Source organism: Amblyraja radiata, chromosome 22 (genome assembly GCF_010909765.2).
Source record: "Amblyraja radiata isolate CabotCenter1 chromosome 22, sAmbRad1.1.pri, whole genome shotgun sequence".
Classification (NCBI taxonomy): Eukaryota; Metazoa; Chordata; class Chondrichthyes; order Rajiformes; family Rajidae; genus Amblyraja; species Amblyraja radiata.
The window spans coordinates 4,901,100-4,925,053 of NC_045977.1; the positions used below are offsets into that span (position 1 = coordinate 4,901,100).

At 44.4% G+C, this 23,954-nt stretch overlaps 1 protein-coding gene across 2 annotated transcripts in view; it reads left to right on the top strand.

The window, feature by feature from the left end:
• myh11 (myosin heavy chain 11) overlaps positions 1–23,954 on the top strand; it is a 165,603-nt gene that overhangs the window by 98,463 nt on the left and 43,186 nt on the right. For both annotated transcript variants that reach the window (XM_033040278.1, XM_033040277.1), the window contains exons 10-17: positions 4,309–4,404; positions 4,490–4,608; positions 9,205–9,357; positions 11,000–11,173; positions 12,397–12,570; positions 13,837–13,951; positions 17,499–17,689; positions 21,155–21,276. In XM_033040278.1, the coding sequence (XP_032896169.1) occupies positions 4,309–4,404; positions 4,490–4,608; positions 9,205–9,357; positions 11,000–11,173; positions 12,397–12,570; positions 13,837–13,951; positions 17,499–17,689; positions 21,155–21,276 (1,144 nt within the window). The remainder of the gene's footprint in view (positions 1–4,308; positions 4,405–4,489; positions 4,609–9,204; positions 9,358–10,999; positions 11,174–12,396; positions 12,571–13,836; positions 13,952–17,498; positions 17,690–21,154; positions 21,277–23,954) is intronic.

Consider the following 23,954-nt stretch of genomic DNA (forward strand, 5'->3'; position numbering starts at 1 on the left):
TTGGCTCGGAGATTGAAAAGGATGCCAAAACCTCAACAAATGTACAGTGATCCAAAGCCTTAACAAGTTTTATGGCTGCATGAGGCATCCTAAGGGGTAGAAATGTGTATTCTCTCATGGGGATGCAGTCTACAGTAAAACATCATCTTCTGCAATAAATTGTGAACAGATGCAGTTTTAATATTGAAAACATCCAGCACTTAAGACTGTCAGCAACAGAAGAGATAGTAATCGTCAGTCAGTTTCAGCCTTAACTTAAATCTCCCAAGGCTTGGAAAACGTAGAAACACAAACATAGGTGCAGGAGTCCGCTATTCAGCTCTTCGAGCCAGCACCGCCATTCAATATGATCATGGCTGATCATCTAAAATCAGTACCCCAATCTTGCTTTTTCCCCATATCCCTTGATTCCTTAATCCCTAAGAGCTAAATCTAACTCTCTCTTGAAAACATCCAGTGAATTGGCCTCCACTGCCTTCTGTGGCAGAGAATTCCACAGATTCACAACTCTCTGGGTGAAGAGGTTTTTCCTCATCTTAGTCCTAAATGACTTACCTCTTATTCTGGAACTGTGACCCCTGGTTCTGGACTTCCCCAACATTGGAAACATTTTCACTGCATTTAGCCTGTCCAATCCTTTAAGAATTTTAGATGATTCTATAAGATCCCCTCTCATCCAGTGAATACAAGCGCAGTCGACTCATTCTTTCATCATATGTCAGTCTCGCCATCCCGGGAATTAACCTGGTGAACCTACGCTGCACTCCCTCAATAGCAATAATGTCCCTCCTCAAATTAGGAGACCAAAATTGCACACAATACTCCAGGTGTGGTCTCACCAGGGCCCTGTACAACTGCAGTAGGACCTCCTTGCTCCTAAACTCAAATCCGCACAATGAAGGCCAACATGCCATGAGCTTTCTTCACTGCCTGCTGTACCTGCATGCTTACTTTCAGTGACTGATGTATAAGCACACCCAGGTCTCGTTGCACCTCCCATTTTCCTAATTTGATACCATTCAGTTAATAATCTGCTTTTCTGTTCTTGTCACCAAAGTGGATAACCTCACATTTATCCCCATAATACTGCATCTGCCCACTCACCCAACTTATCCAAGTCATCCCGCAGCCTCATAGCATTCTCATTGCAGCTCACACTACCACCCAGCTTTGTGTCATCCACAAACTGGGAGATGTCACATTTAATTCCCTCGTCTATATCGTTAATATATATAATGTAAATTACTAGGGTCCAAGCACCGAGCCTTGCGGCACCCCACCAGTCACTGCCTGCCATTCTGAAAAGGACCCGTTAATTCCTACTCATTGTTCCTTGTCTGCTAACCAGTTCTCTATCCATGTCAATACCCTACCCCAAATACCATGTGCTTTAATTTTGACCACTAATCTCTTGCGTGGGACCTTGTCAAAGGCTTTTTCAAAATCCAGATACACCACATCCACTGGCTTTCCCTTATCCATTCTACTTGTTACATTCTCAAAAAATTCCAGAAGATTAGTCAAGCATGATTACCCCTTCATAAATCCACGCTGACATTGACCAATCCTGTCACTGCTTTCCAAATGGTCTGCTATAACATCTTTAATAATTGACCCCAGCAACTTCCCCACTACCGATGTAAGATTACCTAGTCTATAATTCCCTGTTTTCTCTCTCCATCCTTTCTTAAAAAGTGGAGTTACATTGGCTACCCTCCAGTCCACAGGAACTGATCCAAAGTCGAGAGAACATTGGAAAATGGTCACCAATGCATCCACAATTTCTAAGGCCACCTCCTTGAGTACTCTGGGATGCAGACAATCAGGCCCTGGTTTCTATCTGCCTTCAGTCCCAACAGTTTACCTAACAACATTTCCAGACTAATGTGGATCTCCTTCAGTTCCTCCCTCCCACTAGATCCTCGGTCCGCTAGTATTTCTGGGAGATTGTTTGTGTCTTCCTAATAAAGACAGACCCAAAGTACTCGTTTAACTGTTCTGCTATTTCTTTGTTTCCCATTATAAATTCACCTGACTCCAATTGTAAGGGACCTACATTTGTCTTCACTAATCTTTTCCTTTTTACATATCTAAAGAAGCTTTTAGAGTCAGTTTTTATGTTCCCCAACAAGCTTTCTTTCATGCTCTTTGCCCCCCCCCCCCTCTTAATTAATGGTTTGCCGCTTCTTCTGGACAATTAATATGCCTCTTCCTTGGTTTTAACACTTTCCTTGATTTCCCTCATCAGCCACGGTTGAGCCGCCTTCCCAGTTTTATTTTATCACCAGACAGGGATGAACAATATTTGGAGTTCATCCATGCGGTCTTTAAATCTTTGCCATTGCATCTCCACCATCAACCCTTTAAGTTTACCCTTGGAGCAATGGCCCCTGTGTAAGCCCTGTCCCACGGTACAAGTTCATTCCAAGAGCTCTCCCGAGTTTAAAAAAAAATCAAACTCATGGTAAGCACGGAGAATGAACGTAGCAGGTACGTCGGAGCTCGGGACGTCTCTTAGCGCTAACGGCAGGTACTCGGGAAGACTCGCTAATGGCAGGTAAGCACGGGAAGACTCGTGAAGATTTTTCAAAATTATGAAAAATGTCCACGAGAGCCCCGAGTACCGACGAGTGGCCATTACCGTAAATCTCCGAGTTCGAATCAGGGCAAACTCGGGAGAACACTTGGAATGAACTCGTACCGTGGGACAGGGGTTTGAGTGTTGCAAGTTGTAACCAAGAGTGAAGTGTTACTTTGCTGTTGATTAAATTCCGAATCTTGCTAGCATTTGACACGTAATCAGCCAGTAATCAGCCCAACAGGACTCACAATAAGAAACACATGCACTAATCAACAGGGATCAGCAACTGACACAAATATGGTAGACACAAAATGTTGGAGGAACTCAGCGGGACAGGCAGCATCTCTGGAGAGAAGGAATGGGTGACGTTTCAGATCAAGACCCTTCGTCAGATCATCTTCTTCACCTTCATCTTCTTCAGACTTCTCTCCAGAGATGCTGCCTATCCCGCTGAGTTATGCCCCTGTCCCACTTAGGAAACCTGAACGGAAACCTCTGGAGACTTTGCGCCCCACCCAAGGTTTCCGTGCGGTTCCCGGAGGTTGCAGGTGGTTGCCGGAGGTTGCAGGTAGTGGAAGCAGGTAGGGAGACTGACAAAATCCTCCTGGAACCGCACGGAAACCTTGGGTGGGGCGCAAAGTCTCCAGAGGTTTCCGTTCAGGTTTCCTAAGTGGGACAGGGGCATTACTCATTTGTGTCAATCTTCAGTTTAAACCAGCATCTGCATTTCCTTCCGACACAAATATGGTTCTGATCATTGTCAATCCTGTCGCTGACCTTTTCAGACTAAAAGATTGTGTTTTTATAATGGATAGAGGCCATAAAATAGTTCAAAACTGAAAATCTCAATCATTTAAGCCAAGCGCAGATCAAAGCAAAATTGTGTATGTTCAGTAAAGAAAGCAACATTCCACCATTCTCTCTACATGTCTGGTGTTTCTCTAAGAGAAGGTGGTTTGAAATGAGTACTCAAGAAAATGTTATTTTTTACAGTGATGACAAGACAAAACATTCCTCTGTCCATTGCATATTTCTCAATTTCCTATTCTCAATATCTTATTTTGCTGATAATTTAGTGGCAAGCTTAAGTGATATTGTTGCCTCTTCTGGCCATATTTATACTTACCAATGATGAGTGTTCCTCTGGAATATGTTACAAGCCAATCTAAAAATCTCCTTTCAAACACAGTCCTTGTTGGCTTTTAGCTTGCTATTATGCATGACCAGTCGCGCCCTGGCCACTCCCTCTTCTTCCCTCTCCCATCGGGCAAAAGGTACCGAAGTGTGAAAACGCACAGTCCAGATTCAGGGAGAGTTGCTTCCCAGCTGTTATCAGGCAACTGAACCATCCAACCACAACCAGAGAGCAGTTGTGAACTACTATCTATCTCATTAGAGATCATGGGACTGTCTTTGATCGGACTTTACGGGTTTTATCGTGCACTAAATGTTATTCAAGTTATTCTTTTCTTCATGTATCTTTACACTGTGAATGGCTCAATTGTAATCATGTATTGTCTTTCCGCTGACCGGTTAGCATGCAACAAAAGCTTTTCACTGTACCTCTGTACACATGACAATAAGCTAAACTAAACTAAACTGATTTGGCACCAGACTGCAGAAATAAGTACTAATGCAGACAGTGAGGGGAAATAAATAGATTGTTTATAACACAGTGAGCTACAATCCAGCCGGTGCTGATATCCTCCATCTTCTTGTGTCCCCAGCTATCCTGAAGGTTGTATCATCCGTGCTGCAACTTGGCAATATTTCTTTCAAAAAGGAGCGTAACACTGACCAGGCATCAATGCCCGACAACACAGGTACATCTCTGCACCAACTTTTTCACCCATGCAGCAGATGTGAGGTGGTGGTGACAATAACCAGCACTCTGACCTCTCTCTGCAGTTGCACAGAAGGTGTGCCACCTATTGGGGATGAACGTGACCGACTTCTCCAGAGCCATCCTCAGCCCTCGCATTAAAGTCGGACGTGATTATGTTCAAAAAGCCCAGACCAAGGAGCAGGTAGGAGTTTACAAATCTTATGTCAAGGCATTTTCCATATTTTGGGGCAAGGGTTCCCAACCTTTTTCGTCCCGTTTACCCCTGGCAGCTTTAATGGCACATAACAATGTTATTTCACTTATTTATGAACAACTAATGATGAACAGATACCGGTATTGCAGAACCAACACAGTCAGTCAATGAGAAAAAATATGCACAAATCCAGAACCAACAAATTTACCCCCTGGGTAGGTGAAATTTACCCTCTGGAGTTCCTCCCTGGGGGTAAATACACCCCAGGTTGGGAACTTGTTTTAGGGAAACCTCTCCAAACGGCCTGATTATAATAACCATGCAAGTAGAATTCTGCATTGAAACAGAAAGTGCTGGAAGTAAATAAGGTAGACACAAACTGCTGGAGTAACTCAGCAGCTCAGGGCAGCATCATCGGAGAAAAGGAATATGTGACGTTTCGGGACGAGCCCCTTTTTCAGACTGAAGAAGGGACTTGACCTGAAACGTCACCCATTCCTTCTCTCCAGAGATGCTGCCTGTCCCGCTGCGTTACTCAAGCAGTTTGTGTCTATCTTCTGGAAATTCTCAATTACAACTATGGAGGAGAAAATCCATGTAATATTGAGTGTTGCCAACCAAGCAGGACTTGTGAGGAATCTCTAGATATTAATGATTAGTCTCTTGAACGGTGTTGTCAATCACCTCACCCTCAGAAGGTTCCCGGGCTTCACTGAGACTAGGGTTGTGAGCATTGCATTTTAAAATAAGGAATAACATCCTAAAGCTGGACAATTTATGGCATCACATCTATGCAATCTAGCTTCAATGAAAAATAAAAGGGAGAACATAATTAAGGATGGTTGAGTTCATGATAATTAATTCCTTGCCCTCGTGTCTGACCAAATGAATCGTGGAAGACCTTAGTCAGACTAGTGGTGTCCATCGATGCCCAATTCCATCTAGACACCATTTCAGAGATCTTGAGTGGCACGTATATGGTCTAAGCAGTGTATGATCCACTGTGCTGAAGTAAAATTCCAGCCTCTTAAGGTGGACACCTACCTAGGTTTCCTGCAGGCTCCCCAACCATCCGTCCCACAATAGTGACCTCCCGCCCCTCCCATGCCTGCAACCTTCGCCTGCTACCCACAAGCACATGATTGTAACTCTGACCATACCTGCCCAACATTCATATGCCCCAGCCAACAGCCAAATCACATCAGCGGTGCCCTCAACCAGCCATTGCTACCCTATCCTAATAAACCTGAGAAGATATTCCCTGCACTCTTCTCCTCCAACAACCCTGACTCAAACTTCTCTAATTGCTGACTAGATCCTTGACTCTTCTGCCTCCTCAACCTTTGACCCCTCTGATCCATGGACATTGACCTGTGCCCTGGCCTAATCTTAACCTTCATCATAGCCCATACTAATGAAGTACATGTCAGGGGCCGCGGAACGTTTTTGAAAGTGGGGGGGCTGAGCGATCGCTGATCACAGGCCTCGGAGAGAGGGTGTGGGAAGGGGTCCCACAGTAGGGACTTTTTGAAATTTGATGTATTAAAATCACGTTTTAGTGCATTGTAGAAGTATGATTTTCAATGTTTTTTGTTTGAAGTATATTTAAGTTAATGCATATTTTTAAGCAGGTGATTATTATTTTTGTTATTGCTTGACCTCCAAAAACTGGGGGATAATAATACAAGCCATCCTCCAGCTCAAAAAATTGGGGGATTTATCCCCCACCTACCTGGGACACCGGGCGACAGGTCATCGAGGTACTAGTTACGGGGCACCCTCGCTCGCTCCGTTTATCGCTGTGTTTCTGGGCGTGTCGATGGATGGGGTGATGGTGGGACTGCCCCGGGAACGGGGCTCAGGGTCAGTGAGATGGGGTGGCACACGTAGTACCCCATGACCCAAGGGAGGGAAGAGCACCCCGGGTGGGTGGGGTACTCCGTGGTGGGGGGGAAGAGAGGGGTGTTGGGGCGGGAGGGTGGTGTTGGGCAAGAGGGGTTGTGTTGCGCTGGCGATGTTGGCATGCAGGGAGGTGTGGAGTTGGCACCAATATTGCTGCTGGAGTCGATGGGTGCGCTCGGTGGAGGCCATTTGGCCCATTGAGCCTAGTCCGTCTCTTTGAACAAGCACTCTCCTAGGTCCCCTTTTACCTTGTGTAGGAAGGAACTGCAGACGCTGGTTTATACCGAAAATAGAAGCAAAATGCTTGAGTAACTGAATGGATCAGGCAGCATTTCTGAAGAAAGGTCCCAACCCGAAACGATACGTCACCCATTCATTTTCTCCAGAGATGCTGCCTTACTGAGTTACTCCAGCATTTTGTGTCTATCTCCCCTATTGCCTTACCGTTCTTCCCAGAATTTTACAAGGTTTCCCCTTCGGTGCTCGGCCCAGCCATCTTTATGAAGGGTCTCCTGAAGCGCTGTCTCTCCACTCTCTGCCGATTGCCTCTGGTGTGATCACCCGAAGTCCATGTTGTACATCTCTTGGAACACCTTCTCCATGTTTGTTCCACCACAAGATTGTGAACATGCTCTCAGTCTCCTACTCCCCTCCCCTGCAACATAAGAGTCTACACATGACTGAGACCTGTCATTCCTCACCCCTTCTGGCTTCCCCACAAACTCTTGACATCCTTCCTGGTGTGAGACCAGTGCTGACCCTGGAATCTATCCCGGGTTAGCCAGTGTTTGACATAGCAGCTATTTGTGTTTTTTGTTCCTGATTCCTCTATAAATAGGAGCAGGAAGGTTGGGTTGTCAGCAGCGTTCTCCATTAGTCCGACCCCCTGACCTCGTGCCCTCAGACCCCGGGCCCCTCCTCCCATCGCTCGCTTCCACACGGCTCCATGTGTGAGTGTGGGAAGCCTCCACTCTCCCCTCCCCTCCCTTCATGTTCACGGGCCCGCCAGCCAGCCCGCCCCTACCGTGGTGAGTTGCTGACACCGCCCCCCCCCCCCCCCTCCCCCTCCCCTCCCGGTGTGTTACAGGTAAGGTTGGTGCTTCCTGCAGACACTGAACCGTCTGTATCGGTCACTAAAGTACATCCGCTGGGCTGGCTGCTAACTCCCAGGGGAAACATCACTAAAAATGTGGGGGGTCTGCAGCCCCCCCCCCACCCTGTTTCGCAGCCCATGCATGTAAGAGAGGGCTTACATTCCAAGGACAACTCATCAGAGCATCTTGAATTTTTATTTTCATCACATTTGTTCATTAATAAACCAAAGGGAATTAAAAGCAAGTACTGTTTATACGGACGGGGCAGTTGAAGGCACAGTGTCATGTGAAAAATCCTCTCACATCCAACCAGAGTTGGCAACTCTTGTTATATTTCCATCTATCTAGACTCATAAATAAAAATAACATAAAACAGCTGTAGTTTCAAACTAAATAGAGTTGCTCATGTGACATTAACATTCACGAGGATTGTTTTCAGATACTTTTTTTTTGGCGAATAATTAATTTAATAAATGAAGCTGCCTGCAATTTACAGCTGAAACCTTCCTCCTGCGTGCTCGGACCACAAATTATTAATATTTATGATAAGGTGCTAATAGAAGCCCTAGAAGCCGGTAGAGTTACTGCCTTACAGTGATGGAGACCCAGGTTCAATCCTGACCACAGGTGCTGTCTGTACGGAGTTTGTACATTCTCCCCATGACCTGCGTGGGTTTTCTCCAAGATCCTCCCACACTCCAAAGATGTACAGGTTTGTAGGTTAATTGGCTTGGTATAAATGTAAATTGTCCTGAGTGTGTGTAGGATAGTGTTAGTGTGCAGGGATCGCTGGTCGGTGTAGACTCAGTGGGTCGAAGGGCCTGTTTCGCTAAATGAAACTAAATTAAAAGTGTTCCACTTTAAGAGTGTCTGGTTTCCTAGATTGAAGTACTGTCCCCTAATGAAATATATATTCCAGACATGTGGCAGCTGTGCACGAAATGTTGTCTGAGGCCAGCAGATGGCGCTGCTGTGTGGTTTTTGAACACATGACAACCTCCAGTTACAAAACTCAAAGGAAAATTAATTTTAGAATGAAATATAACGTTAAAGTCACTTTAAAATGTGTTGCTTGTTTGTGTAGATATGTGAGCAGGCTTTCTGAATTTAAAATGCTACAGTGGCACAGTGGTGTAGCTGGCAGAGATCATAAGGCCATAAGATCATAAGTAATAGTAGAATTAGGCCATTCGGCCCATCGTCTACTCCGCCATTGAATAATGACTGATCTATCTCTCCCTCCTATCCCCTGTGAGCTGTTGCCCCACAGTGCCAGATACCTGGGTTTGATGCTGACCTCTGGTACACTCTGTGTGGAGTTTGCACGTCCTCCCTGTGATCATGTGGGTTTCCTCCGGGTGCCCCGGTTTCCTCCCACATTTCAAAGACGTAGGGGTTTGTAGGTTGATTGGCCTCTGTAAATTACCCCTTGTGTGCAGGGAGTGGATGGGAAAGTGGGATAACATAGAACTAGTGTGAACGGGTGATCGATGGTCAGCGTGGATCTGGTGGGTTGAAGGGCCTGTTTCTATGCTGTATCTCTAAACTAAAAGTTACCTCGTTAAATTCTCACTTGTTTCCTGCACAGGCGGACTTTGCCACAGAAGCTTTGGCCAAGGCAATGTATGAACGCTTGTTTCGCTGGCTCCTAATTCGTATCAATAAAGCTCTGGACAGGACGAAGAGACAGGGCTCCACATTCCTTGGAATTCTTGACATCGCTGGTTTTGAAATATTTCAGGTATTCACTAGTTAATTTGTATTTTATCAGTAATTCCTTTGCAAATATAGATAACCCATTTTCAAAATGTCTGATGACTATGGTAATCTAATACAAGAGTACATTTTTTGGTTCAATTAGGAACAGAAGTTTTTGTTCCATTAAAACTTTGATGAAAACTCACTAAAATACATTATCAAAGTTAGACACGTCAATGTCAAGACTTGGTAGAGTTCTGCAGTTAAAGAAAGCAGGTGGTGCAGAGGTAGAGTTGCTGCCTTACAGCGCTTGCAGCGCCAGAAACCCGGGTTCAATCTTGGGTGCTGTGGGTGCTGCCTGTGCGGGGTTTGTACGTTCTCCCCGTGACATGTGTGGGTTTTCTCCGAGATCTTCGCACACTCCAAAGACATACAGGCTTGAAGGTGAATTGGCTTGGTATAAGTGTAAATTGTCCAGAGAGTGTGTAGGGATCGCTAGTCTGTGCGGACCCGGTGCGCCAAAGGGCCTGTTTCCGCGCTGTATCTCTTAAGATTTGCAGAGTCCGGAGTGGATTGCCTTTGGCAGGAATTTCCTGTAGCAATGCGAATGGTGGCACATGGCCAATGGAGCCTCATCCCGACCAGCAGAAAACAGCAGACAGCATCTCTGGAGAAAATGAATAGGTTGAGAGCCTTTTTCAGACCTGAAACGTCACCTATTCCTTTTCTCCAGAGATGCTGTCTGACCCGCTGAGTTACTCCAGCTTTTTGTGTTTATCTTCGGTTTAACACAGCATCTGCAGTTCTTCCCTACACGCATGCAATTTGTCTGTCGAATATAGATAGCCCATTTTCCAAATGTCTGTCTTTGTTGTTTTAGAAGCAAAATGAGTATTATTGTCAGGTTTTATCATGAGAGAGAAACATAAAGCTGGCGTTTAAAAATAAGTCCATTTCTGCCAGATCCCCAGTGCAAGATCTACAGACAGCTCAAGTTCACAACAACTTGTTGGGCTGAAATGGAAGCTGGTGTTTCTCCATGATCTTGTCAGTTCCCTGTAATAGTGACAGTGGAAATTGGGGAAGCTCACAGAATATTTCACAGGGTAATTGTTTTTGGAGGCTAGCAGGAGTTGCTAATGGATACTGAAAAGATTAATGCTATTGGTAAACTGAGTTTTAGCAGATTCATTTGTTTAAACAGCATGCCTTTCAAATTGCACTAAGGAAGGATTTGGTGGTCTGTAACTCACTGTCAGAAACTGGGGATGGGAACTGAGAAGCTCAGCACATCAGTCTGAAGAAGGGTCTCGACCCAAAACATAGTCTGAAGAAGGGTCTTTACCCAGAAATAGTCTGAAGAATGGTCTCATCCCGAAACATAGTCTGAAGAAGGGTCTCGACCCAGAAATAGTCTGATCTCGACCCAAAACATAGTTCGAAGAAGGGTCTTGTCCCAAAACATAGTCTGAAGAAGGGGCTCGACCCAAAACATAGTCTGAAGAAGGGTCTCGACCCGAAATGTCACCCATTCCTTCTCTCCAGAGATGCTGCCTGTCCCGCTGGGTTACTCCAGCATTTTGTGTCTATCTTTAACTTTTAAGTAATGTACATAAAGCCAACACAATAACTGCAACGCTGAAGTACTATTTCACAACCAATGCAGCTTTTATTTGCTTTTATAGGACAATTCCTATGAACAACTCTGCATCAACTACACCAATGAAAAGCTGCAACAGTTATTCAACCACACAATGTTCATCCTGGAGCAGGAAGAGTACCAGAGAGAGGGTATTGAATGGAATTTCATTGACTTTGGCCTGGATCTGCAACCCTGCATAGAACTGATTGAGAGAGTGGTAAGGAACACAGGATACACAATGAGACAAAGTCTGTCACTCTGTTGTCAGATAAAGAATGATAGGCTGATATCACCGTTATTAGGAAACATATATTGTGAATGCCTAGAACATTGGGATCTTGCCTTCTTTGGGAAGAGTATTAAATACACAAGCTGGGACATCATCATGATGCAACAGTACAAGTTGTTTGCGAGACCACACTTAGATACTGTGTGCAGTTACCAATAGGAAGAATGTTATTGCTGAAAAGGGGTGCAGAAGAGATTCACCAGGATGTTACCTGGCTTGAATTACAGGGAGAGCTTGACTAGGCTGTGACTTCTCTTTCGAGTGTGAGAGGCCAAGAGGTGACCTTATTCTGTGCATGGTCATGAGGGGCATTGATATAGGGAACACTCAGTCTTTTTCCCAAGGTAGAGGACTCTAAAACTAGGTGCCATCAGTTTAAGGTGAGAGTGTTGAAGTTAATAGGGACAGCTGACAGAGAAGCTATAAAAATGGATGCAATTATGATGTTTTTTTTTAAAAGGACAGATGTATGGATATGAATGGTTTGGAGGGATAAGGGCCAAGTGTAGGCAGATGGGACTAGCATAGATATCTTGGTCAGCATGGGCAAGTTGGGCCAAAAGGCCTGTTTTCCTGCTATAAGACTCCAATACTTTATGACTAGAGGACTATGGACCAAATGCAGGCAAAAGGGACAGCCCAATATGCTAACTTGGTCAGCATGGACAAGTATAAGAGACTGTTTCTCTGCTGTATCTCTCTATGACTCTGTCATGGGATGAATCAGTCCCTTCTGTCCACCTTAATGCATCCAACCAGAGGGTTCACCATTGAATCCTGAATATTTCTCTCCAATACTCTGTCTAGAAGTTGATTTTGTTTGTTTATCAGTCCGTTGAAGTATATTTTGATATTAGTCTTAACATGAATTGTTGGTGGTATGAATATGGCCTTTTTGTTAAACATACAATTGTTTAATTTAAAATAACTTTCCAAATTAATTTATCTACATCATCAACAGTTTTACAGCCCTCATTCAGATTATTTCTGATGTAGAACATTTCCAGTCCCATAGTGCGATTGAATGAACATAATTCTTGTTCTTTTCTATTTCACCAGATCAATACACTGATGCACAGGAAACACTAACAGTGGTTTCATTGTTTTGATAGTTATTATGTTCATGTTTTTTTTAATTCTCTGGTTTGCAGACTGGCCCACCAGGTATTCTTGCTTTGTTGGATGAAGAATGCTGGTTCCCCAAGGCCACAGACAAGTCCTTTGTGGAGAAAGTGGTTCAGGAACTAGGCAACCACTCTAAATTTTCCAAACCCAAGCAACTGAAGGACAAAGGAGACTTCTGTATCGTTCATTATGCTGGCAAGGTAGGAACCAGGTCTCTGAGATCACAAGATTAAAAAACTGTGTTGACCTTTTTTCAAAATGTGACCTGTGAAATGTGTAACACTAAAAACTGTGCCACACTGTACAGTAATATTCAGAAGATCAATTTTAGATCTGTCTTCTTTGCAGGTAGGAAATTGTTGTAATGACTGGCAATAGGTTGTGTGATCTTGGTGTCTTTTGGATATGGATATGGACATTTATTTATTTATCTAATGTCGCCTATGCAATGAATGTATGAACACTTTATTGTCACATGTGACAAGTCACAGTGAAATTCTTTGCTTGCACGCCCAAGGTATGCAAATAGTCGCCACATAATGGTGCTGACAAAGTTACAAAGTATACACAGTATCCGCGCCAGGTCTCCCTTTGTTCTCCCCCTCCCCCCTCTCCCCAAGCTGGGTCTTCCTTTGTTCCTCCCCCCCGCAGCGACCTCCTCACTCCACGTGTCCGTCTTCATCCGTCGGTTGGCGCCATCATCGACTGCCACACCGACCTCTTAACTATTGCCGCCGGGTCCTCTCTGGCACGGGCACCAGCCACGGGCTCCGCCGACCCAGCCTCCGTCAGCCACGTGCTCCGTGAGCCGTGGGCTCCGGCCTCGCCGACTCTGCCGGCCACGGAATGAAATTCGCATTACACAGTGGAACCATTTTGCATATAATAATGCTGTCGTCATTACATGTGGCGCCATTTCATCAAAGTCCAGTTTCCCGTGTGTTCGTTCTATCAGAGCAGCTCCCGATCCCCTCCGTCGCCCACGACCAGCTCAGCTCGGCCCCCGAACCGTCGTCCCTCTCTTCTCCTTGTCGGCCATCTTGTGTCCCAGGGACGAGCGTCTTTCTCAATGATAATAATACTCAAATAAATAGCCTTTCGATACTGAAATGTGGATTTGAGTTAAACTTCCTACAGTTTTCTTCTGATTTCAGAAAACTCCAACCCACACAATCATGTAAAAATCTTTTCATGGCCCTAGTGGGACCCTTTGGTTCTGTAACTGAGCTGAGCTGCTGTTGACCACCTTTCTGGTGTGCGAGTGAGAGTGCGGTTCCCGGAAATGCTCATTCCAAATCAAATAAATAATTCTAAAACTATTTTGGAGCTATGCTGAGGATTGGTTTATGCAACAATTTCAGGAAATTATGTTTCCCATAATGTATAAATTAATAACAGGCCAGAGAGTCAAGTAAACACACTGGAGCAAATCAAAACACTAAGATATCAAAGGTCTTGTTCTTCAGGTCCCATACAATGCAGGAAACTGGCTGACCAAAAATATGGATCCGTTAAATGATAACGTTGCCTCATTACTGAACCAGTCATCTGATCGATATGTAGCAGAACTGTGGCGAGATGGTGAGAACATTACTAATAATTAATTCAATAGCAATGTGTGAACCAATTTATAAAACGTGCATTCATGTGTTTATTGAAATGGCAGTGATGGTAAAGCAATGGTCTCTAATGCAGAAGCTGTCAGCAGTCAAAGTACTGCTTCAACAGAGTATCAAACACACGGGAGGCCTGGTCCCCCAACGCAACTCATTCCTCAACGTAATATTCCACCACTCACCCGTTCCCCCAACACAACTAAGCAGGTCAGGCAGCATCTCTGGAGAGAAGGAATAGGTGACATTTTGGGTCAATACCCTTCTTCAGACTGGGAGCCAGGGGAGAGGGAAACTAGAGATATGAAAAGGTACAGAACAAATCAGAGCCAGCACCAATGTCCAGGGGATGGTGGAGCCCACAATGGTCCATTGTTGGCTGCGGAAGAGGTGATAACGAAGGGATACAAACAGTGAAACTAGCAAGACAACTAGGGTGGGGGAGGAATGGGTGGGGGAGGAACGGAGAGAGAGGGAATGCAAGGGTTACTTGAAAATACAGAATTCAATATTCACACCACTGGATTGTTTGCAGCCCAAACAAAATATGAGATGTTGTTCCTCCAATTTGCATGTGGACTCACTCTGAAGGAGGCCCAGAACAGAAAAGTCAGTGTGGGAATGGGAAGGGGAGTTAAAATGTTTGGCAACTGGGAGATCATCTCGGCCAAGGCGGACTGAGCGGAGATGTTCAGCGAAACGATCGCCGAGCCTGCGCTTGGTCACGCAGGAGCTCCACACCAAGAATATCAGACACAGTGGATGAAGTTGGAGGAGGTGCAAGTGAACCTCTGCCTCACCTGATAGGACAAAAACACAACATTTTGGTAACTGAGGGGATTATGGTGCAATGAAGGAAAGGGTGCCAGTAAAAGAGCGAGAGAGAGGGAGAGAAATAGTTATGGAGGGTTCAGGCTAGCTTGGAAACTGAGAGGTTTAGAAGGGAGAACACAAAGGCAGAAATAGAAGACTGAAAATTAGTTGCAAGGCAGCACAAAGAAAAGATAAAAACTGGATCAAAATTGTAGTGTGGCTGCACTGATAGTATGTACCTGACAATAAGTATAAAGGGAATGAAATTCCTAAATTTTAAATCTAGAGAGGCTAAAGGGGTGATTCTAAATTTAGATTTATGGAAGCCTGGCCGATGAATATGTAGAGCATCGATGGGAGAACATTTTTGTTGAATTGATCAAATAATTCAATTATAGTTAGGTTGGCCATGGAATAGGAGAAAGATAAAATGGAGATAAAGCCCTGTCCCACTATACGTGTTCATTCAAGAGTTCTCCCGCGTTCGCCCTGATTCGAACTCGGAGATTTACGGTAATGGCCGCTCGTAAGTACTCGGGGCTCTCATGGACATTTTTCAACATGTTGAAAAATCTTCCCGAGCCTTCCCGAGCTCACCGCGTTTCCCAAGTACCTGCAGTTAGCGTTACGAGCCGCTAAGAGTCGTCCCCGAGCTCCGACGTGCCCGCTACGTTCATTCTACGTGCTTACCACAGGTTTGCTTTTTTTTTTAAACTCAGGAGAGCTCTTGAATTAGCTTGTACAGTGGGACAGGGCTTATATATAGGTTCAAAACTAGGGCAAGGTCAATATCAATAGACTGAAAATTATTAAAAGTGGCTCAAAACAGCTGGAAACAGCAACGGCGTAGCATAGATTCATGGTGAGAAGTGAAAGATTTCTAAGAAGAGACTGAGGGGCATTAGACATTGTGGATTGGGAAATTCTGGATGGTTATGGACTTTGGCAAGCAAATAGTATCAGCTAAGAAAGACATCTTGGGCAGCACAGATGATTGAGCCGGAAGGTCTGTTTTTGAGCTGTAAGACTCTGTTGAAGTCAATGGGGAGCAAACTGTACAAGTTGAGAATCATGGAGAATGGGGTAAGCACATGAAAGCAAATATGTGGGAAGATCACAGAAAGCTGTAAAGATAATATTGTTGTAATAGTAAGTAATTTCAACTTCCCTAATTTAAACTGGAAATGCCATAATGCTAAGCAATTGGATGGGACAGAATTTATTAACTACAGTATATCCAGGAACGTTTTCTCAACCAATATGGAGATGACCCAACTTGAGAGAGGGCAACACTGGATTTCCTATTGAGAACTGAGGCCAGGCTAGTGACTGAAGTATCAGTAGGAGCACTTCGGGACTACTGACTATAGTTCTATTCGTTTTTAAATAGTTAAAGAAAAAGATAGGAGGGGTCCACAAATTCAGGTTGGGGGGAGTTCCCCCCGGCACAGGTACCATTTAATCCCTTGCTACCTGCCCCATGGTCGGATAGTCGGCGACTAAACCGTCTCCCCAACCTGGTTTGCCAGGTGAGGAGGGGGCTGTGGACCTCCAGCAGCACCAAAAGCAAGACCTGTCAAAGGGCGGATGAGCTCCTAGCGAGCCAACGGCCATCCACACTTCAGTAGAAGTTGCGATCACTGTCGTACATAGCATTGTAAGGCACCGTGTCCGTTGATGTTTTCATCAATGATGATGATGATGATGACAAATTAAAATCTTGAATTGGACAGGGCTAAATTAGAAGGTATTAGACGGGAGCTTACAAAGGTTTTTGGTGCAGGCTATTTTTCAAGTGAAGAGATGTCTGGCAAGTGGGAGGCTTGTAGAAGTGAGATGGAGAGACTTCAAAGACAACATGTTCCTTTTAGAATGAAGGGCAATATATTCTAATCCTGGCAGGTGTGGGCGAAGGTACTGCAGATGCTGCTTTAAACCGAAGATAAACACAAAAAGCTGGAGTAACTCAGCGGGTCAGACAGCATCTCTGGTGAAAGGGAATTGGTGATGTTTCGGGTTGAGATCCTTCTTCAGAGTGGAGAAGAAGGGTTTCGACTCGAAACGTCACCTATTCCTTTTCTCCAGAGAAGCTGTCTGACCCGCTGAGTTACTCCATCTTTTTGCGTCTAATTCTGGCAGGAAAAAGGAGGCGTATGTCAGATATAAGCAGCTATGATCAAGCAATTCCCATGATGTGTGTAAGAGATGTGGGGATACACTTGAGGACATGGGATAAATCTGACAGATAAGGCAAAAGAGAATCCTTCCAGACTGCTATATTATTTGGTTTACAGCTTTATTTAATATCATACCCAACTACACATCCATTTAAATCATAGTTGGAGAGGCTAGGACTAGAGGTCATAGCCTCAAAATTAAAGGACATTCTTTTAGGAAGGAGATGGGAGGAATTTCTTTCGTCATAGGATAGTGAATCTGTGGAATTCTTTGCCGCAGAAGGCTGTGGAGGCCAAGTCAGTGGATATTTTTGAGGTAGAGATGGATGGATTCTTGATTAATACGGGTGTCAGGGGTTATGGGGCGAAGGCAGGAGAATGGGGTCAGGAGGGAGAGATAGATCAGCCATGATTGAATGGTGGAGTAGACTTGATGGGCTGAATGGCCTAAATCTGCTAATATCACTTATGATTTTAAGATTATAGAATGTATTATTGAATATATCCTCTGTTTATATTTTTAAGTTGACCGTATTGTTGGTTTGGACCAAGTTGCTAAGATGAGTGAAAGTACCCCCGGTGCCTCAAAGACCAAGAAAGGCATGTTCCGTACTGTGGGGCAGTTGTACAAAGAGCAACTGACCAAACTCATGACCACATTGAGGAACACCAGCCCCAATTTTGTGCGCTGCATCATCCCAAATCATGAAAAGAGGGTGAGTTGCCATGGTTTACTCTTCACTTTAATGATGATGGTCAAAGTACAGAATACATGGTTTAAATCCTATACAGAAGTTAAAAAATGAACTTTTGGAGTTCAGGCTTTTCCTTTGAACTGTGCAATGTTGGTAGGTTGAAAGAGTCAAGTCACGAGTGTTTTATTGGCATGTGTCCCAGATAGAAGAATGAAATTTTTACTTGCAGCAGCACAACAGAATATATAAACATAGTACACTGTAAATAATACAATAAATGAGAAAAAAAGTTCAGTGTATGTATGTGTATATATACATACCCACAAATTCACACACACACACACACATATATATATATACCTTTTTACATTAAGGATAGTTGGTGTATGGAACGAGCTGCTGGAGGAGATAGTTGAGGCAGGTACTATCACAACGTTTAGGTAGGTACACGGATAGGACCGGTTTGGAGGATTAAGGGCCAAATGCAGGCAGGTGGGACTAGTGTAGATGGGACATGTTGGCTGGGCCGAAGGGCCTGTTTCCATGCTGTTTGACCCTATGTCCCTATATATCTGCAGTGAGCTAAAAGCTTGTAAGAATAGGAACTAAATATGTGTGTTTACCAAACCACAATTAGCTATGAAGTGCTCTATTAGTCAAATGTATGTGCGGATTTGTGAAGATATCCCTTTCTGTCATCACAATGAATGGAACCGATGTTGAAAATAAGAAAGGGGCAGGTGAAAATGAAGTGAAAGTTTTAATAACATTGAAACAGAAGATGACCCTATTGAAATAGTATTAGAATCTTATTCCTTCTTGCAAAGGGCCACAGTTTAAGAATTAGGGGTAGGCCATTTAGAACGGAGATAAGGAAAAACATTTTCACCCAGAGAGTTGTGAATTTGTGGAACTCTCTGCCTCAGAAGGCAGTGGAGGCCAATTCTCTGGATGATTTCAAGAGATAGAGTTAGATAGAGCTCTTAAAGATAGCAGAGTCAGGCGATATGGTGAGAAGGCGGAACGGGATACTGATTGAATGAATGAATGAATGAATGAATGAATGAATGAATGAATGAATGAATGAATACGTTTATTGTCATTGCACAATACTGTGCAACGAAATTCCATTACATCTCCTCCGGTTAAAAACAATACAAACACGACAACCATTGACACATATGTACACTTATTAGTAAAAATAAATAGGTGTTTTAAAAGAATTTAAAAGAATTTAAAAGAATTTGGCGGCATTTCTTAGAATTACATTTTGCTTCCCCAGCATTCTCTGTTGGAATTTAGCTCTTTTATCGCACATGGGTAGAAACTATTCTTTAGTCTACCGGTGCGAGCCTTCAGAGTCCTGAATCGCCTCCCAGAGGGTAGCAGAGTAAAAAGGTGGTTGGCAGGGTGGGATGTGTCCTGCTTGATATTTGTGGCCCGGCGCAAGCATCGGGCCCTATATATGTCATCCAAGGAGGGCAGTTGGGCGTTTGTAATGATCTGCGCAGTTTTTATAATTCCCTGCAACGCCCTCCTCTCAGCCACAGTACAGCTAGCAAACCACACCAGGATTCCATAGGAGAGGATACTCTCCACGGCGCATCGGTAGAAGGACAGCAGCAGCGGCTGTGAGACGTTTGCTCTCCGCAGAGACCTCAGGAAATACAGCCGCTGATGTGACTTCTTCACGAGAGTGACGGTGTTCATTTGCCATTTAAGGTCCTGGGAGATGTTTATTCCCAGGAACTTAAAGCCAGTGACTCTCTCCACCATGTCTCCTTTGATGTATAAAGGAGCAGGTTCCTCTCTCCTCTTCCTCCTGAAGTCAACGACCAGCTCTTTCGTCTTCGATGGATTGAGTACCAGGTTGTTTTTGGTACACCAGACAGTCAGTTTTTGGACTTCATCCCTGTAGGCAGACTCGTCGTTGTTGCCTATCAGTCCCACCACAGTCGTGTCGTCCGCAAACTTAATGATCCTATTTGTACTGTGTGTTGGTATACAATCATAAGTGTATATTGTGTACAAAATGGGACTCAGCACACAACCTTGTGGCGCTCCTGTGCTGAGCGTCAGGACCGGGGAGTAACTGGACCCCATCCTGACAGTCTGTGGGCGATCTGTTAGAAAGTCCTTGATCCATCCGCATGTTATTGCATTAATACCCAGATCAGACAGTTTGTCCACCATTCTGCTGGGGATGATCGTATTAAATGCAGAACTAAAGTCTACAAATAACATCCTCACATATGAGCCAGGACGCTCCAGATGTGTCAGTGCAGAATGTAGAGCTGTGTTGATGGCATCTTCCGTTGATCTATTTGCTCTATACGCAAATTGATGCTGATCCAGGGTGGGTGGGAGTGAGGACTTAATGTGGGCCAGGACCAGCCGTTCAAAACATTTCATCACGGTCGAAGTGAGAGCAACAGGTCTATAGTCATTCAAGCTCTTAATGAATGTTGTTTTGGGTACAGGCACGATGGTAGCAGTCTTAAAGCATTTGGGGACAGTGCACGTTAACAGAGAGAGGTTAAAGATTTTGCTAAAAACCTCCGCTAACTGGTCTGCACAGTCCCGCAATACTCTCCCTGGGATGCCATCTGGTCCAGCAGCCTTCCTGGGGTTGACCCTGCGGATTGTGGATGATCAGCCATGATCAGCCATGATCATATTGAACGCTCAGCCATGATCATATTGATTCTATTGTCTATTGTCTATTGAATCTCCAGAATTCTTTACCCAAGATAAATGGGCTAAATTAACCTTTGAAAGATCAGGGGATTGAGTTTCATGGGGAGCTGGCACAGAATAGCAGACGAGGTCTGGGCAAACCAGCCAGGATTATGTTAGTCAGCGTGGCAGGCTACTCCTGCGTCTGGTTCTTTATGTTTTTATGTTTCAATCTGAAAATCCTTTATTTAACGGTTTATCAAAACATGACCTAGTCATTTTATATGGATGTAAATCGCTATTGAAACATTAAGCTGAACAAGTTAACACATTCATTAAAAAGGCAAAATAATTTCTTACTAACTTATTTGATGAACCAGTCAAACATCTACAAAGATACAATGTTGAAAACAAGTAAATGACAATGGACAGAAACATATTCTATTGGAGCAGTGGTAGAGCTACTGCCTTACAGCGCCAGAGACTCAGGTTTGATCCTTACTACGGTGCTTGGCTGCACCGAGTTTGTACGTTCTCCCCGTGACCTGCGTGGGTTTTCTCTGAGATGGTTTGGTTTCCTCCCACACTCCAAAGACATACAGGTTTGTAGGCTTATTGGCGGTGTAAGTGTAAATTGTCCCTAGTGTATGTAGGATAGTATTAGTTTGCGGGGATCGCTGGTCGGTGCAGATTCGGTGGGCCGAAGGGCCTGTTTCCGCGTTGTATCTCTAAACTAAACTAAACTCTGAAAAGTATATTTCTAAACTCTCCAGTATATTTTTAAGTTTAACAAAATGCTTGGTCTAACAGGCAGGCAAGCTTGAAGCCCATCTAGTGCTGGAACAGTTACGGTGCAATGGTGTTTTGGAAGGCATCCGAATCTGCCGGCAAGGATTTCCAAACAGGATAATCTTCCAGGAATTCCGCCAAAGGTAAGTACAGTTTTCTCTGATTGAACCAACGTCATTCTGAGAGCAACGTTCCCAAGTATCATTGTAACGGGTAAATAGATGGTATCTTCTGAAGATCCTGAACCAAGTACTCAACATGGAACACTTAATAATATATGCAATAAATAATAAATTAACTCTGACTGACCTATACAAGAAGATAATTGGTGCCTATATTAAATTTAACCTACATTAAAGTGCAGAAGGAATTTCCCTAAAGAAAGAATCATTTTTCTAATTTTTAAATTGTCAAAGCCCTGGTATATCCACTGGGTCAATAAACACTGGGGCTGATTGAGGTCATAGAAACATAGAAATTAGGTGCAGGAGTAGGCCATTCGGCCTTTCGAGACATTCAATATGATCATGGCTGATCCTCCAACTCAGTATCCCGTACCTGCCCTCTCTCCATACCCTCTGATCCCCCTAGCCACAAGGGCCACATCTAACTCCCTCTTAAATATAGCCAATGAACTGGCCTCAACTACCCTCTGTGGTAGAGAGTTCCAGAGATTCACCACTCTCGGTGTGAAAAATGTTTTTCTCATCTCGGTTTTAAAGGATTTCCCCCTTATCCTTAAGCTGTGACCCCTTGTCCTGGACTTCCCCAACATCGGGAACAATCTTCCTGCATCTAGCCTGTCCAACCCCTTAAGAATTTTGTAAGTTTCTCTAAGATCCCCTCTCAATCTCCTAAATTCTAGAGAGTATAAACCAAGTCTATCCAGTCTTTCTTCATAAGACAGTCCTGACATCCCAGGAATTAGTCTGGTGAACCTTTACTGCACTCCCTCTATGGCAATAATGTCCTTCCTCAGATTTGGAAACCAAAACTGTACGCAATACTCCAGGTGTGATCTCACCAAGACCCTGTACAACTGCAGTAGAACCTCCCTGCTCCTATACTCAAATCCTTTTGCTATGAAAGCTAACATACCATTCACTTTCTTCACTGCCTGCTGCACCTGCATGCCTACCTTCAATGACTGGTGTACCATGACACCCAGGTCTCGCTGCATCTCCCCTTTTCCTAATCGGCCACCATTTAGATAGGTCGGTGTGATGTGTGCCTCGTGTCTGCCCCTCTGCCATCCCTTTGGCTGCACTTCCCTTCATGGCCTCGTTGGCCTGGAAACCTCCCAGCAACTACTATCCCATTGAGCAGACTGATGGCTGGGCCTCAGGTATTGGTGATTAAGGCTCTCCCAGACTAATTTGATGTGTTTGACAGAGTATTTTGTCAAAAGCCTTCTAACAATCAGCAATATTTAAAAACAGATCCACAAACTCATAGTCATCAAGTGATACAGTGTGGAAACAGGCCCTTCGACCCAACTTGCCCACACCGGCCAACATGTCTCATCTACACTCGTCCCACCTGCCTCCATTTGGCCCATATCCCTCCAAACCTGTCCTATCCATGTGCCTGTCAAATTGTTTCTTAAAAATTAGGATATTCCCTGCCTCGACTACCTCCTTTGGAAGCTTGTTCCATACACCCACCAACCATCTCACCATATAATGACATCCTGACTCTTATACTCAATCCTCCAACCAGTGAAGGCAAGCATCCTTACTACTACATCTACTATATCAAAGCACACACACCAAAATCCTACACTTCCAGCGGCGGAAGTCCGCAGGAACTGGAGGACAGAGATGTGTGGTGCGTCCGTCACCGTTTCTGTTGGAAACCAGCATCACTGCATCGTTAATGTTTTCAACGATGATGATGATGATGATGATGATGATGATGATGACATATACTTGTGTTGCAACTTTCAGTGAGATATGGGCTGTTTTAATATTGTGTTTCCCAACTGTAAACTGCTCCATTACAGCTACACAACTAATTAACAGAGGCTTTACACTCGAGCCTTGGGTTCAGCCATCCATCTGGGCTAATGCCTCGTGGGTATTGCATCATTGGTACTGCACCACAGATGGCGCTATTCCCATAACATGGGCCTAGACCCCAGATTCCTGTGTACATCAATGCTGTTAAGGGTCTTGCCATCAACCGTATATCTGCTCCTTATAATCAACCTCCCGAAGTGCAACCCCTTACACCTGCTGGGATTAAACTCCATCTGCCATTTCTGTAGTTGATCTATATCCCACTGTATACATTATGTTGGAAGGAACTGCAAAAGCTGGTTTGCCCCGTAGATAGACACAAAATGCTGGAGTAACTCAGTGGGACAGGCAGCATCTCTGGAGAGCATCTCTGAGACCATTCTTCAGACTGAATGTCAGGGGAGAGGGAAACTAAAGACATGGAAGGGTACAAAGAGAATGTAAGGTGTGAAAAGGACAGATCAAAGCAGACAATGCTCAAGGAAATATGCAATGGTTCATTTTTGGATGAGTGGAAGGTGATAATGAGGCATACAAACAGAATTGCTCCAGTATTTTGTGGCCACTGTGTATTTTGACAGGCTTCCTCACTGTCTATATCTCCAGGAAACTTATGGGCCTGTCCCACTTCGGCGATTTTTCAGCTGACTGCCGGCGACTGCCAGGTTGCCGGCAATCACCTGAAAAATCGGGAACTGGAACGGTGACTGTCAAAGCAGAACACATACACACACACACACACACACACACACACAGCAAAGGCCAGGGCAAGCGGGGGGAGCGTTGTCTAAAAAAACTCCCAC